This window comes from Myotis brandtii, unplaced genomic scaffold, assembly GCF_000412655.1.
Source record: "Myotis brandtii unplaced genomic scaffold, ASM41265v1 scaffold450, whole genome shotgun sequence".
NCBI lineage: Eukaryota > Metazoa > Chordata > Mammalia > Chiroptera > Vespertilionidae > Myotis > Myotis brandtii.
Window position 1 is genome coordinate 644127 of NW_005367210.1, and position 19706 is coordinate 663832.

Genomic DNA, 19706 nt, shown 5'->3' on the forward strand with positions numbered 1-19706 from the left:
CAGGGGTGAGTCCACCTTCCCCAGGGGCAGCCACACTTGGACGCTTTCCCCTGGGTCCCCGGGTGACTCAGCAGGACAGACCCGCGCTGAGGCTCAGAGAGGCAGAGCGTCCAGCCAGAGTTGCAAAGCTCAGAGGCCCGTGGCCCAGAGTGAGAGATGGAAGAGAGAGAGACTCAGTCCTGTAAGAGAGAGCTGGGTCCAGCAGAGGGAAGAGGTGGGGCTGGGAGGAACATGCCAGCAACCAGTAGCCCCCGATCAAATCCCAATCTGCTGGCTTTGGCCCGGCAGTCCCCTCTCAGGAAGGACCGTCCAGGAACAGATGCTGTCCGGGGATTTGTGGTGACAGTAAAACGAAATAGCCCAAGTGCCCAGCAGCCAAGGCTGGCTGAGTCTGTTCTGTCTGCTGTTCCTGGAAATGTTCCGGAACCACGAAGAAGAGGAGGCAGAATCGCCTGCACAGGATTGGAGGGATGCGCAGGACTTGGCGAGGAACAACCCGGGCACACCGATGCCTCTAGTGTAACCCCGCATGTGGGAGAATAAAAGAGAGAAAGAAGAAAAGCATTAGTGTAAATGTGGAGGGTTGCAGGTGAACTTGTAGGGAAAGATGCGGAAAAACGTGGAAGGACGCAGTGGTGCCTGCCTGCGTTGTAGAAAAGCGAAAGAAAAAGTGAAAGAATCCACTAAGCGCTGTTACTGCTGCAGAGCAGGCTTGAGTGGTGGAGAGGGGGGGGAGGAAGAGGGGCTGGGGGAGGGGGCCGGCGTTCCCTTTCATGTTACACAGGTCTCTATTGACTGATGATATAAGTATGAGGCCTTTTTGTAATGAGTTGGAAAAAAAAGTTTTTGAAAGAAAGAGGCTTTTGACTCAGCCCTTCCACGTTTGGCATGTTATCCCACAGAATGAGGCCTTTTTGTAATGAGTTGAAAAAAAAAGTTTTTGAAAGAAAGAGGCTTTCGACTCAGCCCTTCCACGTTTGGCATGTTATCCCACAGATTTGAGACATGGAATGCTGTTCATCGCATCACTGGCTCAACTGCCAAAAAATGGGAAACAACCTCAATACCCATTAATTGGGGACGTGGAAATAAATGCAGGGACAGGAGAAGAGAATGAGCAAGGGTGTCATGCACTTACAGAACCATTTCCAGGGTCACTGGGAAAAACCAGCCAACCCTCAAACCAAGGTACAAAAGAGCAGGAGGCCACATTTGGGTTTCAGTAGGGCAAAATTCATACATATTTATATCCACACATTAAATATTCATCTATAAGAAACCTTCTTATATCAGCTTCTAGAATGTCCGTTCTACCAGGACTGGGATTTTTGTCTATTTGTTCACTTCTCTAACCCCTGCGTCTATAAATAGTGCCTGACACATGGTAAGAGCTCAAAAAATAATTCCTTCCCCTTCCCCCCAAATATTGTTGGTTGAATGATTGGGGGTGGGGGGTGGCGCACACAAAAAACTAAGAACAGTGGCGCCCTCTGCTGCAGGTGGGTGGGTGGCTGAGGGAAAGCTAAAGGAGGGAGAGATTTTCTTATATGTGAGGTCATGCTGACCCATTCTCCAGGCTAAAACACTAAGCCCAGCCAGGGCAGAGGGAATTCCCCCTGGGTCCCTAATTACAGTGAGGCCTTGATTACTCTATCAACTCAATGCAAAAAATCGGCCGAGAGACAGCTGGCATCTCAAAAAACTCGTTAGTCGGGACACTCGTAAGTCAAGGCCCCACTGTATGTTGCAGGAAGAGAGGGAATTTGGGCTCACTCAGATTCTAGAATTTTAGCCATCTCCAAGGGCCAAGAGCTAATTGACGCCATCCATCGGCACTGATTTCTAGGCACCTGGTGCCAATTCAGAGGATGGGAAGCATCCCAGTCTTTGCCCTGCCCCACCTGGGGGTGGGAGGGTAAGAATAAGAAGGTGACAAACTATCATTAACTGCACCCAGACCAGAGGGGGCTGGGCGGTCCTCGCGGCCTTATCTTGACCCATCACATGAGCAACAATAACACCTCGCCATGTACACAGGCCTGTGGCGGCCTCTGTGTGTGCGTTTTGCCGCCTCCAGCACCCTGACCCTGGCAGTTTTTTCTCTACTCAGCTCGAAACTGAGATGAAATCAGCCTTGGATGTCTGCCTCAGCTATACCCCATGACTCTTTTTTCTTTGTAATTTGAAGGGTGTTCCCTCATACGTATTTGCTGATAAATGCAGAGACTCTCTACCGTGCAGACAGGAAATTGGTAACTAACTGTGCTTGCTTCTGGGAAGGGAAATTGGTGAATGAGATCAGATTTATTATTATTCAACTCAATGCAAAAAATCGGCCGAGAGACAGCTGGTATCTCAAAAAACTCGTTAGTCGGGACACTCGTAAGTCAAGGCCCCACTGTATGTTGCAGGAAGAGAGGGAATTTGGGCTCACTCAGATTCTAGAATTTTAGCCATCTCCAAGGGCCAAGAGCTAATTGACGCCATCTATCGGCACTGATTTCTAGGCACCTGGTGCCAATTCAGAGGATGGGAAGCATCCCAGTCTTTGCCCTGCCCCACCTGGGGGTGGGAGGGTAAGAATAAGAAGGTGACAAACTATCATTAACTGCACCCAGACCAGAGGGGGCTGGGCGGTCCTCGAGGCCTTATCTTGACCCATCACATGAGCAACAATAACACCTCACGTGTACACAGGCCTGTGGCGGCCTCTGTGTGCGTTTTGCCGCCTCCAGCACCCTGACCCTGGCAGTTTTTTCTCTACTCAGCTCGAAACTGAGATGAAATCAGCCTTGGATGTCTGCCTCAGCTATACCCCATGACTCTTTTTTCTTTGTAATTTGAAGGGTGTTCCCTCATACGTATTTGCTGATAAATGCAGAGACTCTCTACCGTGCAGACAGGAAATTGGTAACTAACTGTGCTTGCTTCTGGGAAGGGAAATTGGTGAATGAGATCAGATTTATTATTTTTACAAATAAATAAATCAAATGAAGATTTACAGGGTAAGTTGTATGGTACATAAATTGTAGCTCGATAAAGCTGTTAAAAATTTACAAAATATATAAATGGATAAAGGAAGAAAGGGAGGAAGCAAAGAAGGAAGGAAGGAAGGAAGGAGGGAGAAAGAAAGAGTCAGGGTGCCCTGAGCTCCAGGAAAATGCCTGTCCCCACCCAGGCCCTGTACCTGCCTGGCCCCCAGCTCCAGCCTCAGTCCAGCCCCAGTGTCCACCTTCCCTCCAAGGTCAGTCTGGTTTCCAACCCTAATTTTAGTCCTTATCACTGCCCTGGCCTAGCCCCAGCTTAGCTCCAGCCCTGGCCCCCAAATGATGCCTCATTTCAGTCCTAATCTAGGCCTCTAGCTCTGTCCCAGCCCCTGTCCCAGGCACTAGCCCACATCCAGCTTCCAGCCCTGGCCCTGGCTCCAGCCCAGCCCTGGCCCTCAGCTTGGGGCCCAGCCCCTCTCCTGGCCCCGGGGGCAGCGCCCACCTGTTGTAGTCCTGTAGCCGGTGGAGCTCAAGGCCCTGTAGAAACAGCTGCTTCTCCAGCTTGTTGGTGGACAGTGAGGTCTCCTGCATCTGGATCTCCATTCTTGATGTCTGGTTCAGTACCTGCCTCGGCGAGCAGGAGGGGGCGGGGGCTACGTAAGCCCTGCAGGAGGCCTTCCCAGCAACTGCCCACCTGCCCACGGGCTCTGCCATCCCAGAAACTTGCTGATCTGTTTTCATCCTCCTCGTAGTTAGTTCCCATGGTTGTTCATTCATTCATTCACTCATTCACTCACTCACAGGCCCTAACTGAGCTTATGATCTTCATTCTAAATTTGCTCTTCCCATCACTGCACACGGCAGCTCCATTCCCCCTGCTCAGGCTTGACCCCCACATCTCATCCATCAGCGAGTCCCATCAGCTCCATCTTCCACATGGCTACTGACCACTCCCCTCCCTGTCCATGGACCCCACTCTGGCCTGGTCTTCGTCATCTCTCACCCTGTGTCCTGTGCCAGCTTATTCACTGGGCTCCCTGTTCCTGTCCTTGTCCCCTACAGTCCATTCTCTGCTCAAAGTCTTCCTGTGGCTCCCACATCCTGAGTGAGAAAGCCCAGCTCTCACCCTCTGGAGGGGGCCTGTGATGCCATCTGCCCCATCACCTCTCTGACCCCTGGCCCACCACTTACTCCCTCGCCACTCCAGCCACACTAGCCTTCTTGATGTTCCTGGAGCTTGTCAGCCTGGTCCCCTCTCTGGGTCTTTGCACATGCTGTTTTCCCTGTCTGGACTGCATTCCTAGTAAAGGCTCCAATCCTACCTGCTCAGTGGTGCTTTCCTGGCCTCACGGTCTAAACCTGCAACTCCCCCCTCCCGCCTCTGCCACCACACACTCCCATCGCTCTCACCCATGCTATTGTCTCCTTAGCACTATCACCACCTCACACATAATGTTGTTTATCCTGCTTATGTTCTTGAACCTCCTTAGAAAGGAAGCTCCATGAGGGTAGGAATGCATACCTGTTTTATTTAGTGCTATAAACTAGTACCGGGCCCCTCTAGCCATGCCTGGCACATAGTAGGGCTTCAACAAACGCATGCCCATTTGTCAGTTGCCTTTTTATCCATTCACATACTCACCCTCCCATTTATACGGCTGTCTCCTCTCTCAGTCAGTGGCCCCCTGAGGTCTAATGAATTGTTTATTTCCCATCTCCCCTGGAGCACTGTGAGCACCCTGAGGGCAGGGGAGTGTGCTGTCCCCCTTCAGCCCAGTGCCTGGCACAGACCTGAGCATTGGGGTCACAGATGCCCAGGAGTCAGAGCCAGTGTCCCCCTTCGGACTCGTGGCCTGGTGGGAGACAATTTTGTGACAGGGTCATCAGGCGGGGCCCCAGGAGGCTTCAGGCCCAGAGGAGGCCCTGACATGACCCAGGAACAGAGGTCAAGGCAAGATGACCTGGGCTGTGAGCCAGCCTGGCCAGCGCAGGCCCCCCCGATGCCACCCGCTCACCCCCTGGTACCTGAGCCTCCATGTCAGTCAGCCGGTGGGCCTGGGCGGTGGTCTGGTTCAAGAGGCTGGTGCCCAGCTCCAGCACGGCGGCCGTCTGGTTCTGGACCATGTGCTGCCGTGCCTGCGCCAGCTGCAACCTCAAGTTTGTCTGGATGTACCTTTCCAGCTGTGGGGAGACCGTGGGCAGGGTCATGGGCAGGGGCGGGGGGAAGGTGCCACCACACACTCCCATCGCTCTCACCCATGCTATTGTCTCCTTAGCACTATCACCACCTCACACATATGTTGTTTATCCTGCTTATGTTCTTGAACCTCCTTAGAAAGTAAGCTCCATGAGGGTAGGAACGCATACCTGTTTTATTTAGTGCTATAAACTAGTACCAGGCCCCCCCAGCCATGCCTGGCACATAGTAGGGCTTCAACAAATGCGTGCCCATTTGTCAGTTGCCTTTTCATCCATTTCCGTACTCACCCTAACATTTATACGGCTGTCTCCTCTCTCAGTCAGTGGCCCCCTGAGGTCTAATGAATTGTTTATTTCCCATCTCCCCTGGAGCACTGTGAGCACCCTGAGGGCAGGGGAGTGTGCTGTCCCCCTTCAGCCCAGTGCCCGGCACAGACCTGAGCATTGGGGTCACAGAGGCCCAGGAGCCAGAGCCAGTGTCCCCCCTAGGACTCGTGGCCTAGTGGGAGGCAATTTTGCGACAGGGTCATCAGGCGGGGCCCCAGGAGGATGCAGGCCCAGAGGAGGCCCTGACATGACCCAGGAACAGAGGTCAAGGCAAGATGACCTGGGCTGTGAGCCAGCCTGGCCGGCGCAGGCCCCCCCGATGCCACCCACTCACCCCCTGGTACCTGAGCCTCCATGTCAGTCAGCCGGTGGGCCTGGGCGGTGGTCTGGTTCAAGAGGCTGGTGCCCAGCTCCAGCACGGCGGCCGTCTGGTTCTGGACCACGTGCTGCCCTGCCTGTGCCAGCTGCGACCTCAAGTTCATCTGGATGTACCTTTCCAGCTGTGGGGAGACCGTGGGCAGGGTCATGGGCAGGGGCGGGGGGAAGGCTCCTGCCCCTTCATATGTCTCCACGAAGGGCATAGAACAACCAGGAGAGACCTCCCTGCATGCCAGGCCACCATTACCTCCCGCCTGCACTATTCCAGCAGCTCTCTCCCTGGCTTCTCGGCCTCCACTCTTGTCCCTCTCTGCCTAGTCCATCCTCCACTCAGCAGCCAGAGGGATCCTGTTAAACCAAGTTAGATCACATGCTCCCTCCGCTCAAACCTCTCCCAGGGTTCCTTCCTTACTCACAGGGAAAGCCAAAGTCTGCTCTGCCTGCAGCTTGCTGCATGACCTGGCCTCCCGCAGCCACTCTGATTTTCTCTTTAGTCCTCTCTTCCTCCCTCGCTCCAGAGGCACTGGCCTCTGTGACATCCCTCCAACACAGCAAGCATGTGCCTACCTCAGGGCCTTTGCACATGCTGTTCCCTCTGCGTGGAAAAGCCTCTACCCACCATCCTCATCACATGGCTCACTCCCTCATGTCATTTCAGGTCTCTTCTTACCACTTATCAATCCCTGACTTTATAGTACATTTTTCTGTCTATGGCCTGCTTTACCCTTGGAATGTCAATTCCACGAAGCCAGAAATTTGGTCCTTCTCACCGCTTTCTCTCCATGTCTAGCAGAATGCTTATCGCATGCTGGGTGCGCAATGAATTGATAGAAAAGGGGGAGCAGCCAGGGTCAGAGCGTAGCCCCCACAGTCATGCCCATTACCCAGCTTCCTGGGGGGGCCAGCAGCAGAGAGTGGGACACATCTCTCCTCGTATAAGAGTTTGCAGGTCCATCTGCCAAACTGGACTTTTATTTTCCAGGCCCTCTCCATCTGCCACACAGGGCTGAGCTGGCCTGTCTCCAAGGGTTCTCCCAGCTTGAAAGTTCTGGGATCCCCCAAGGTGATGTTCATTTCCTGACAGGACTGCCTTTCCCCCAAGAGCAGGAGGAGCTGGGCTGGCAGAGACACCAGGATCAAGTTGCAAAGGTGAACGGTGTGTCCCAGGGCCCAGTGCCCCTCCTGCACTCCCTCTCCATTCTGCACACATGCTGGCCTCTTGCCACTCCCCCCGCCCCCTCCACACACACACTCCCAGCTTCTTTCCTCATGCTCTCCCTCAGTCTTCCTGGAGGTCCCACAGGGCAGCTCCCAGGGCGCCCGGGAAGACTGGTTCTCCCCAGAGAGAGGTGGTAACCTTGGCTGGGGGCCCAGGCTCTGGCTGCTTCCTCCTTCGTCTCTTCTCCCCTCTGCCATCTCAATTGCCTGCTCCCATCCCCTCCCCAGAGTGCTTTGGAAGGAGCATCTTCTATTGTAGTGCAAGGTCAAATCCAGAAGAGGGTGCCTCTGGGCGCACTGGTATTGATTAAAACAGTGGTTCTCAAAGTGTGGTCCTTGAAACAGCATCCCCAGGGAGCTGGTTAGAAATGTACATTTCTAGGTCTCACCCCACACCCACCGAACCAGAAACTCTGGGGTGACACCAGCCCTCCGGGTGGGTCTGACACTCAAGTGGGAGGACCCTGAGTGCAGAGGTCACCAAGTGGGCTGAGCACCAGGGAGACAAGCACTTCTGAGCTCCTCAAGCCTCTGTCCCCTCGGCGCCCCCTTCTTTCCCTGCATCCTCAGCCCCCAGCCCACGGTCCCCTGCAGCACACACACTTCAACAGCTCCCATGTGAAAAGTGAAGAAAAGCCTGGCTGGTGTGGCTCAGTTGGTTGGGCGTTGCCCTGTGCACCGAAAGGTCACCGGTTTGATTCCCTGGGCCCTTACCCTGGTTGTGGGCTCTCCATCCTGGCAGGGGGTGTGCAGGAGGCAGCTGATCAGATCAACGTTTCTCTCTTTCTCTCTCTCTCCCTTTGTTTCTCTCTAAAAATCAATAAAAATTAAAAGTAAAGAAAAAAAATCTTGGACCCCCCAGATCCCTTCAACTATGCCTCCAATTTCTCTGGTCCCCTCAATAATATAACTTCTTGAACAAATTGTCTCCATTTTCTCACCTCCATTCTTATCCTCATCTTAAAAAATTTAAAACATTATTATGGTGTACTTCACACATACAAAGAAAGCATAAAGAATAATACAATAAAAGCTATGTATTTTCCACACTCAAGAAAAAATATAACCTATTCTGTTGAATCCTGTGCACCACCCCACCCCCACCCCCAGGACTCCTAGGCCCTGAGCTTCTGCCCTACACTCTCAAGCAGCAAGTTCATTCCTGCCCTAAGGCCTCTGCAGGCATCCCCCAAGCCTCTCGCTGCAGATGGACAAACCGAGGCCCAGAAGACTGGCCCAAGGTCACTACTTGGTGGGCTAGGTTCCAAGACTCCTTGCTCAGGGGCTTCCTCCGGGCTACAGAGCTGGGTAGGACCTCAGGGTAGCTGAGGGTCATCTTGAATGACAGGAACTCCCTCATTGGTCTCTCACTGGTCCTTTGGCTGCAAGTGGCTGAGTGGGACAAAGCCTACCCACAGCTGGGGCTCATTATCTCATTTGCCACACCCACCCACCCACCATTGCGAGTTCTGGGATGGGTAATGCAGTCCAGATGGGCCCAGTATGGCCAAGGTGAGAGTCTGGTGACTGATGTCAGCCTGGGTGGTGGGGGTTGGGTTTATACCAGGGCTCAGGAGCCGGCTGAAAGGGTGGGGGAGGGATCCCAATGAAGGTATCCGCAGGTGATGGGATCGGCCACAGCTTCCTCCCACCCCACCATTAGACCTACCCCTGCTCTCTCACCCTCATGCTGGCACATTTTTAGGGCTAAGATGGGGAAAGAGGACCTGGACTCCCAGCATCCCTCCAGCCTGCAAAGAGGCTGATCTTAGGCCCTTGGGCTACCCGCTTCCCCGCTGGCCCTGGGTTTGAGCTCTGGCTCTGCTCCCTCCAGCGGTGGGCCTCTTCTGCTGCTCTGAGCTCACTCACCACCCTGGGACATGGGGACAGGAAACCTGCTCCTCACTGAGGAGAGGGCACTTGAAAAGGGCCTTGGAAGAAAGGGAAGGAGCCTTGACAGGCAGGGGCTGGGGCTGGGGAAGAAGAACCAGATTTCGGAAAGAGAACGGATGAGTGTCTGTGGTTGAGTGTTGGGAGCCAAGGAAACCTTCTCACACCTTTTCCTCCTCAGTATTTAAATAAAGAAGACTTCAACCGGCGAACAGATGAACAACTTGGGTCCATCCATCCAATGGGCCCTGCTCAGCAACGTAAAGGAAGCCTCGCAGGGACCTGAGTGACTCTCCGATGTATTTTGCCGAGTGAACAAAGCCTGCATACTCAGAGGCTACACGCTGTCTGGCTTATTTATATGACTTTCTGGAAAAGTCAGAATCCGTGGTTGCCAGGGGCTCAGGCCTGGGGGCAAGGACTGACCACAAAGGGTGATAAGAACTTTTTGGAGTTTGCAACGTCTGTATCACGACTGTGGTGGTGTTACAGGACTGTACACATTTGTCAAAACTCATAGAACAGCCCTAGCCGGTTTGGCTCAGTAGATAGAGCGTTGACCTGCAGACCAAAGGGTCCCGGCTTCAATTCCGGTCAAGGGCACGTACCTTGGTTGCAGGCTCCTCTCCAGGCTGGGCCCTGGTCGGGGTGCATGCAAGAGGCAACCAATCGATATTTCTCTCTGACTTCCCCTCTCTCTTCCACTCTCTCTAAAAATGAATGGAAAAATATCCTCGGGTAAGGATTAAAAACAAAACAAAACAAAAACATACCTCATAGAACTATATGTTGAAAGGGTGAATTTCATTGAATGTGGAATAAAATACAATAAAAAAAAATAAACCCACCAACACAAAGTTCTTTCAAACATCCCATATATATCATCATAATAAATACATTCCCTCAAAGTAATCCCCACCCTGAGTTTCATTCCTGTATTCTGCCAGGAGTTATTCCTTGAGTACCTACTCCGTGCTAGGCGCTTTCCCAGGCGCTATGGAATCAGGAATGAACAAAACCGGCAAGTTACCTGATTCCAGGGCACTGCCACTAAATCCACCAGTTAAATTCCAGTGGTGACGAGTGCTATGAAGAGAATAAGATGGAGTGATAGTTGGGCTCGAGGGCATGGTTAGCCAGAGTGGAGGTGAACCCTCACCTGAGCTGAGAGGGTGAGACGGGCCCGCTGTGAACAGTCAGGAGGGAAGGACAAGTGCAAAGGCCTGAGGTGGGAGGGTGTCTGGCGTGAATGAGTGTGACTCCTCACGCTTCCTTGCCATGCGGCCTGGGGCAAGTCATGGCGCCGCTTGGTGCCTCAGTTTCTCCATCCATTAATGGGAAACCATCTTGCTTCAGTCTTGTTGTGAGAATGAAATGAAATAATTCTCTCAAGGCACAGAGAGCAGTGTCTAGCGCACAGTAAGTACACGCTGGCCATCTTTCTTTGTCCTGCGCTCTCTCTGGGAGGCAGGGAATATTTTCGGTTCCACTTCCTAGAGGAACCAAATGATGCAGGTGGTGGCTGCCCCAGGACCCCACAGCTGGTCAGTGGTACCACTGGGGCCTGGCCACTTGACCTCCGCTCAGGCCTCCTCAGATCCCACAAGATTCCCGGGGTCCGTTCCAGACATTGCAGAGCCGGCACTGTGGTTAAGCAAACGCTCAGAGGCCAGAGGTGCGGGCTCAGGGGACAGACCTAGGGGCTGTTTTCTCACATTTCCTGCCCACGGAGAGAAGAGGGAGAGGGTCTGTGCACACCCAGCCCGCCGAGCTCTGGGGCTGGAAGGAAAGAGCCAGAAACACATGCCCTGCCCCACGGGATGGCCGGGCCAGGCGCTTCAACAAATAAACCCGTTCCTGGGGGGAAGCCGTGCTCGGGGCCTCTGCGGCCGCTGTGCCAGGCCACCCCTTGGCTGAGGGCATCGGTGCCAGCCTTTCTAGGCTCCCTGCTCGGGAAGACAGCCGTTTCCTCTAAGACATAGATGCTGTTTTCTCCACCCCACCCCCAGCCCCAGGCAGAAAGCAGCCAGGGGAAGGTTAGGAAATCAAACCCCAAGAGATTTGGTTCAGCAACCGAGATTCATTTCTTGTTTGGATAACCCACGGCTGAAAATGCCAAGAATTTACGGGCAGCCTGGGGAGGCCGGGGCAGCTGGAAGTCCCGGCCAGTGAGGGAGGGTCTCAGGCTGCGCCAGGACCCCACACTGCATTCCCGCCCCTCTTGCTTCTGACCCATGTCCAGTCAGGCGGGGCCCAGTGGCCGCCAGGCGAGGGGCTGAGTTATTCTGAGGTTTGACGTCAGGGAACTGGAGCAAACAGCAGAGGCGAGGGGCAGTGCCCGGTCAGAGGCTCCCGCGCAGCCTCCAGCCTCCCCCTTGAGGGGTGGGCGCTGGCCATTGGGCCGGGGTGTCCTCCAGGGTGGACAGCGCATGTGGATGCCTGGGGAGGTAGAGGTGGTGGGGACAGATGGCCTAGTGGTTAGGGGAGAATCTGAGAGAATGACAGGGAGAGGCTAAGGGAGATACCAGCAGACAAGAGAGAGAATTGGAGAGTGAGAGAGACACATGCACAGAAACCACAGGGCCACCGTGGGAGCCCCAGGAGAGACCCCCAAGAGGCAGAGGCACACAGAGGTGAAAGGAGAGAGGCAGACAGTGACGCAGGCACAGAGGGTCAGCTGCTACCAGGACAGGGAGAAAGTGGAGTGACCTACAGTTTCCGGGTTCAGAGTCTGCCGGGCTGGGGGCCCCAGAGATTTGGAAGAAGGCGTGCTGCCCTCTGGTGCTGGCGGGGGTGGGGGGGCGGGCAGGAGCCTGGGGCCCTGTGTGGCCCCAGTTTTCCTCACTCTCCTCCTCTGCAGAGGGAGCCTGTGGGGAACATGGGCCAGGGCAGAGGATGCACCTCCTGCTGGGGGGCTGGGAGCTGGGGCAATGGCAGGCATAATGTGTGCCTTTGTTGGGGGGCATGCAGCGGGCAGACACTTCCCCAGCTCTGCTGCTCATGGCCCCATTTCACGTGCCTCACAGATGTGGCACCGAGTGAGGGCCCGCACCAGGTCACAGAGCTGGTCTGTGGTGACCCCAGGAGGCCATGTGACTAACCACGGTACCACTCGGCTCAGCTAGTGGAGCTGCTGTGAGCCCACCCAGAGTCCTGACGGACACAAGTCACTGGGGCAGAAGAGAGAGGTGGAAGGAAGGTAAGAACAGTAGAAGGAGGGGAAGGGAGAGGGGTTCAGGGGAACAGAGCAAGAAACAGGGAGAGGGAGCAAGGGCAGGGCACCCCCACCCTATGCACATCTGAGCATAGGGCAGAACACCAGCCAGTTGCATGCTGGGAGAGGAGTGGGAATCTGGGAATTGGGATTCTGAGCAGAAGGGAGCATCCAGCTGTCTCTCAGATCTTGCCACCCCCACCTCCCTGACACCCTCCAGCCAGAGAAAGAACCTAGAGTAAGGAGGTTGGTTTTTGCTGCTGCATGACTCTGCTAAGTCCATTCTCTTGGTTGGCCTCAGTTTCCTTATCTGTACAGGGGAGGAGCTGGGGGCATGGCTGGGCAGGCATTGGCCACTGGGAGCTTACAACAGCACCCCTGCACCCACCGAGATGAACAGAATCTTGCTGGGTGGTGGGTCGGGGGGCAGGCTATCTCCTGTCACCCAGGTCACCCCGATGGCCATGGTGATGATGCTGCTGCTGCCACTAGATAAGGCTATTTTGAAAATCACTTTTTTCTCTTCTGGGTTGTTCTAGAAGAAGCCAAAAAGTGGCATTGGCGTTTCAAAGACTCTGGACCGAGAGGCTACACAAGAGAAGAGCCAGAGGGAGGTCACGACCATGGCCGCCGAAGGTAGCTAGCGTTCCTGACTGCGGCCGGGGAGAGTAGGAGGGAGAGGAGTGACTGTTCAAATGCTGCCTATCGCTGAGCCAGGGGTCATATGTCTCAGCCGGGGGAGGAGGGACCCAGGAATCACAGGACTCATGTTGCTATTCCCAGGGCGAGCGCCGAATGGAAACGGGCAACACGTATTGAGAGTTTACTAGGTACCTGGCACCGGACCAAGGACTGCCTGTGCCTCACCTCACAGAGGTAGGTAGCTGTCACTCCACTTTATAGGAAAGGAAACCAAGGCTCAGAGAGGTGAAGCAACTTGCCCCGGGCCACACAGCAAAGAAGAGGCAGAACTGGTTTCGAATCCCAACAGTTGGGCTCCAGCATTGGGCTCCCACCTTCTAGGCTCTGATGCTACCCCCGGAAGTGCAGGACCGGTGGCAGGCTCCTCGGGCACAGAGGGACTTGGCAGTGACCTGAACACTGAAAGGCATGGGGAAGCACTCAACACAAGGGGTCCATCACGTAGGAGATGACACGGCCAACACTTGCATGAACCCCACCAAAGACCCAGCATGATGGGGGACCCCTCGAGAACACCAGCGTAGACAAGTGACATTCCCAACCCTGAGGTTATCTGCCATCCTTGGACTGACTTGGCCAGGACTGAGCTTCCCCCAACCCGTGGTACAGAGTTCAAACCAGAGATTAAGTTGATTAAATGATGGCCCATCAGTCCTCTGCATTCTTGCCCAGGTGGGCTACACGAAGCAGGACCGTAGCCGGCAGCAGGCTGAGAGTGGCATGGGAGTGACCTCGCCGGTTTCCCCAGCCACCCCCTGACGTGCTGTCGTCTTCTCCATTTTGCAGATGGGGAAACAGAGATGCACTCATCCATAGCCATGCGAACTCAGGTCAGCCTGACTCCTACATCAGTGACCTCTGGTTCATGGTGTCCTATGGGGACTCGGGATTATCAGGTTAGGTGGATGGACGCAGGGAGAGAACAGTCCACTGTGAGCTGAAGGGATGAGCTGGGTGACCTTCTGACCCAAAAGCCTTCAGTTTAAATCCATCCTTTGACTGAGTCAGTGTTGCCTAAGCACCAGGCATCCAGGAGAGTAAAGAGGATGAGAGGGTGAGACTCGGGGTAGAGAAGCCAGATGGGAGTTGATGAGGCCTGAGCCAGGGCAGCAGCCAGGGCAGCGCCAGGTAGACGGGAGGATGGATGCTGACAAGAGAAGCTGAAGCAGCAGGATGGAAGGGACATGCTGTCTGGCGGGTGGGGGTGCGGGGAGAGGAGGTGAAGGACAGCTCTAGGTGCAGAGGCCTGCTGGCTGGGTGATGATACCTTAAACAGGAAGAGCAGTGGGCAGGGGAGGGAAGAGCTGAGCATCAGACAACTTTGGAGCTGAGACACTGGTTTCGAATCCCAACAGTTGGGCTCCAGGGGTGGGGGGACATCAGGGTTAGGGATTTGGGGCACAGGAACCCATCAGGTGTCATGGAGGAGCAGGTTGGAGACAGTGAGCAGGAGTGGTGGGGGGCAGCCCGGAGGGCAGTGCCACTAAGGGTGAGAGGAAACCAAGAGATGAGATGAAGTCCTGGGAAACACCAACATCTCAGGATGGGGGAGAAGCAGGGGCAACCTGCGAGATGGGAGGAACACTGTGCATCCAGGAGACACGGATTGAGCACCTACCATGTGCCAGGCACCGTTCCAGGCCCTGGGAACACAGAAGTGAACAGAACAGACAGGGTCCCTGCCCTCTGGCAGCTCACAGACCAAAAGACATGCTCGTAAGAACAGGTAGTAGTAAGTGCTAAGGGAAAAACCAATACCAGGTGGAGGGATAGCAGGAGGGTGACTGTTCTCAATAGGATGGACAAGGAGGGCCTTTCTGAGGAGGTGACATTTAACCAAAGACCTGAGGGAGGTCAGGGGTGAGACATGTGGGTATCTGGGGAGGGATGTTCCAGGAGTTAAGGCTATTTGTTCTCATGGGAGCCCTGGGAAGGGTTTGGGCAGAGGAGGGGCAGGATCTGACTTAGGTTTGAGCAGGACCCCGCTGCCTGCTGTGCAAAAAGGACTGTGGGGCTGGGTGGAAACGGAGCCCAGGACATGGCCGTGAGGACCGTCTAGGTAGGAAGGAGATGGGGTGGCTGTCCAGGGTGGGCCCATGGTAGAGAAAGTGGTTGGAACAGCAGGCCTTGTAGATGAGGGTTGCTGATGGAGACAGCTTCTGGAAGGATGGTGCTGGGCAGCGGTACTAGATTTGTCAGGAGGTCAAGTATGATGAAGACGGAGCCGTGGCCATTGATGTGGGAAGTGGGGTGTGGGAGGCGACCTTACGGGAACGAGGAAGCGGGCCTTGAGGCAGCAGAGGTAGAGCATGTGGGCTTCTGAGAGCCAGGCCAGAGTCGGAGGGGCTGTGGGATGAAGAGGCTTGTTTCCTCGCTCCCTCCTCTTTCTCTTCCTTTTGAAACACGGAAGATGCCTGGATGCGATTAAGCACGAAGCAGGAGGGCCAGCAGGGAGGGAGCAGTGGATGGAGACACAGGAAGGATGTTGATTTGAGGAGGTTGAGGGGCTGCAGAGGATGGGCTCACAGACTAGAATGGAGAAGCAGCCTTGACCCCTGGAGAAAGGCTCTGGGGACTGGCGGGTGCGCAGGTGAGCCTGCAGGTGTGGGGCAGGTTGCTGAGGGGCACCTCTCTCCTGGGCCCCATTTCTTGTTGCAGGAGGTCCATGGTCTGGTGAGAAGATGGGTGGGATTCAGGATGGAGGCCTAAGGAAGGTGAGGTTTGGAGTAACTTTTTATGGGACTGGAAACAGGTGCCTGAAGACACACATTTCAGGGCAGCATGGTGCCCCCAACTGGGTTGGCTCCAGAGTGTGATGCCAAGAGCTCCCTGGAGGGGGGCCTGAGGGTGGAGGCCTGAGGGTGGGATGGCGGAGGCTGGAGGCTTTGCAGGGCAGATAGTGGGAGGGCAGGTGGGCAGAGGACTATGGGAAGATGCTGAGTGAGGGCTGAGGAGACGGGTGGTCTGGGCAGGAGTGAAACAGGAGATTAAGTGCGTGTGTGCACGAAGGTGTGAGTGTGTGCATAGCACAGGTTGGTTAGACAGGTGCAGGGCAGCCTCTCCCTTGCGGATGGAGCCCCCAGGGTGTGCAAAAGGCAGTCCTTTGGGAAACTGGGAGAAAATACCAGAACTTCAATTTGCATGATTTCACATGGCATCTTTCGTAAAAGATTTTTTTTAGTGATTTTCAGAGAGAGAGGAAGGGAGAGGGAGGGAGAGAGAAACACTGATGTGAGTGAGACATTGACCGGCTGCCTCCTGCACGACCCCTACTGGGAACTGAACGGGCAATCTTTGGGTGCATGGGACGATGCCAAACCTGCTGAGCCACACCGGCCAGGGTCCTATGTCATCTTTTTAATGTTCATTTTCATTTGTGTTCATTTTCACTTGGTGTGCATTTCCGTTTGTGTCATCCCTTGTACATATGATCTTCATGTGGGCACCCGTGCATAGCTATCTGATAAATATGCACGGATTAGGGAGTGAACATTGCTGCGTGGGCACACGATTGGAACAATCTGGAAACCATGGTAAGAAGGGCCCGCTCCTTGGAGAGGCACCTCGGGGATCACTCTTGTCTCCTTTGCTCTCACCTGAGTCTATAAGCTGCTGTCTGCTGTTGCATACATTCAAAAGCTCCCGGAATCGGTTCACTCCTCTCCACTCCTGCTATCGATCAGACGGTCTCCGGAGCCTGGGTCCTGCTCTCTCCCTTGGTAGCTCCTACTTAGGGGGCTGGCCAGGTCCATCTCGGGACCTGCAGGATGCCTTTCTTGCCCCTACGCCGGCCCCGGGGCCAAGCCTGCCTCGTTCACCTCAGTGCCCAACCTAGGGCCTGGCACGCAGTAGGAGCTCAGAGTGTTTGCTGAAAGAATGAGGGCAGGAGCTCCTAGTGGCGCTGGCCTGGGGCAGATGGCAGTGGTGTCCTCAGCTCCTTGTCTCTGCCACCCCCTACCCAATGCATCAGCAGAGCCCACCAGCTCCCTCGTCAGGATATACCAGCATCTGACTGTCGACATGAATGGCATCAGCGCCCACTTCCAGCCCCATCCTGCTTCAGGCCTCCATCGCTCTCGCCTGGTGGCTGCAGCAGCCTCCTCCTCGGGCTTCAAACCTCCACCCTGTCCCCTACGGACTGTTCTGTTCAAACCGATTCAGGTGTGTCTTTTCCTGCTCAGAATCCTGCAATGGCTCCCAGGGTGTTCGGAGCAAGAGCCAAAGTCCGTCCAGAGGCCTCCAAGGCCCAACATGGACTGCCCTCCCCTCTCCTTCGGTCTCATCCCTCACCCTTCGTCCCCCTCCTCCTCTCTCGGAGCAAGAGCCAAAGTCCGTCCAGAGGCCTCCAATGCCCAACATGGACTGCCCTCCCCTCTCCTCTCGGTCTCATCCCTCACCCTTCGTCCCCCTCCTCCTCTGCTCCAGCCACACTGGCCATCCTGCTGTCCCCAGGCACCCGGCTGCGTTCCCACCTCCCAGCCTTCGCACGCGCTGGTCCCTCTGCCGTAAAGGCCCCCCTCCCAGGTCCCTGCGTGGGCCGCTCCTTCACTCCACTTGTTCTCAGGGTTCTCTCGACTTCTCTGACCTCAAATAGCCACCCCTGGTCACTTCTTGCCTTTCCCCCTCTTTCATTTTGCTTCACCATCTGACCGGGTAGATTTTTACTGTTCATCTCTTTATGCCTCTGCCCCCACTGGTCCAGAAGGGGACATACTGTTTATTTGCTGTTGAATCCCCAGCACCCGGGCAGGGCCTGGCCCATGGTAGCTTTTATCAGCGAATGAGTGATGGGCAGTTAGGGAGTCAGGTTTCCAGTTCTGACCCTGCCCAGTCTTGCTGTGTGGCCTCAGGCTTATCCCTGCCCCTCTCTGGGCCTCATTATCTCAGTCTAAGCAATTCAGAGACAAGGGTCCCATCAGCCTGGCCCTCTGTGCCCAGGGAAGGCCTCTGGGGTGGATGCTCCAGCTGCCAATTGCTGCCCCACTACCCTCAACCACCCCCCCCGCAGGCCCAGCCCATACCTTCTGCAGCCGCTGCGTGTTGTTCTCCAGCATCTTCTCCAGGTGTTGCATCCGCTTGGTAGGCCAGGCCACTAGGTTCAGTGAGTCCCTCTGGAGGCTGTTGGAGCCCCTGAAGGTCCCCCCAGTCTCTGGAGCGCAGGCCTCCGGCTCGGGCAGCAGGAAGGTGTAGCTGCACTGGCCATGCTGGACGCGATGCGCCAGGCGGCGCTCTCTCACCTCCTGCCCCCTCCGCTGGGCCACGGTCAGGGTGGCCACGGTGAGGAGGAGGCCCCCCAGCAGCATGGAGGGCCAGGAGAGCATCCGGAGATGTGGTGATGGTGAGGGGTGTCTGGTCAGAGCCCCCCCGGCCCCGCTCTGTGCCCGGGTGTCCCCTCTGTGGCCAGCAGTGGACAGGTCTGCCCTAGAACCGCTGCAGCTGCAAACCCCTGTTTGGCCAAGCTCCACCCAGACAGCTATTTATACTTGTTCCAGATGCCACAGCTGCTCAGCTCCGCCCACCGCCCTGCTCGCTCCCGCTCTCCCTCACCTCTATTCTTCCCCTTTCCCTTCCTTCCTCTCTCGGGCCCTCTTGCTATCCTGTCTGTGCACCAGCCTTGCTGTGCGTAGGGGCCTGAGAGCCCTTATTACCCAGGGGGACCCGGCCTCCCTGTGAGGGCGCAGGAAAGAAAACAACCCACAGACATGTGCACACACACTCACACACTCACAGACTCACACACGCCCCCCCAGGCCGCCTGCTGCAGAAAACCAACCCAACCCAACTGTCTCTTCCTGTCTCTGTCTCTGTCTCTCTTTCCAGCCTCCTCCCACGAAGGCCGGAATCTCAAATTTCAGCACCCCATGCCTCCGCTGTCCCCCTCACCCCCAGCACGTTCCTGCTCTAGTTCCGGGGGAGCATTTGGCTCACGGGGAAACAACCCGGATAGAGCCAAGGGAGGGGCAGAGGGGCGAGGCTGGGGAGGAGGCAGCCCGTCCAACCTGTTTCAGGAGACGTCCTTGTGGGGCCAGGGAAGTGCATGCTTCACCCTCGGGGCCGCCAGGGACGTTGTGCCCTGAGGTGGCCCTGGCTCAGGTCCTGTGACAGCCTGAGAGGCCGTCTGTCCTGGGGCAGACTGCTCTGCGGCCGTCTCTGAGGGGGGTAGGGGTCGGGAGAAGAGCTTGGGAGGCAGCCCTGGAGTCAGAGGCGGCGGCTCTAAGCCCGCTCCCCAGCTGCCGGCCCTGAGACCTTGGGGGCTTCCAGATCCCCACCCATCAGCTGAGTAAACCCGTCTCTCATGCCAGGAATGCATGTGAGTCCTCAGCACGGGGACTGGGGACTGTTGATGTCCTTGTTTATCTGTCTACCGCTTCAAATCCTGGCTCCACGCCTTACCCGCTGTTCACCTTCGGGCCAGTCACTTGACTTCTCTGTTTCCTCTTGATAAACTGAGGAAAATACCACTCATTTCTCAGGGTGTGAACATTAGCCAGTGAGAACAGTGCTGGCACTGGGTGAGTAGAAATAATTATTTTAAATTAGGGTCAGTGTAAGGTTATTACCTATCTCCCCTCCCCCAACCCACCGGAATGCTAACCCCATGAGGCCAAGGATTTGGCGAGCGGAGGTGATTGTGGGGCAGGAGGTGCCTGGGAGCCGGCTGGGGGCTCTCCTGGGTGGCTGCCTTCCGGCTTCTCTGCTCCTTTTCCCAGAGTGGGGGCAGATCCGCTGTTTGGTATTGTTTTTCCCCTTTGTTTTCCCAAATCCTGTTGGAATTTTGAACAGGGCAGCTG

At 55.6% G+C, this 19706-nt stretch overlaps 1 protein-coding gene across 1 annotated transcript in view; it reads right to left on the minus strand.

The window, feature by feature from the left end:
* The window catches only part of ANGPT4 (angiopoietin 4), a 30872-nt gene extending 12092 nt beyond the window's left edge, over positions 1 to 18780 (minus strand). The window contains exons 1-4 of the mRNA XM_014546549.1: positions 17937 to 18780; positions 5013 to 5168; positions 3490 to 3611; positions 2891 to 3042 (exon numbers count right to left, since the gene is read on the minus strand). Coding sequence (XP_014402035.1) covers positions 2891 to 3042; positions 3490 to 3611; positions 5013 to 5168; positions 17937 to 18236 — 730 coding nt within the window. The 5' untranslated portion in view covers positions 18237 to 18780. The remainder of the gene's footprint in view (positions 1 to 2890; positions 3043 to 3489; positions 3612 to 5012; positions 5169 to 17936) is intronic.
* Between the last annotated feature and the right edge of the window lie 926 nt (positions 18781 to 19706).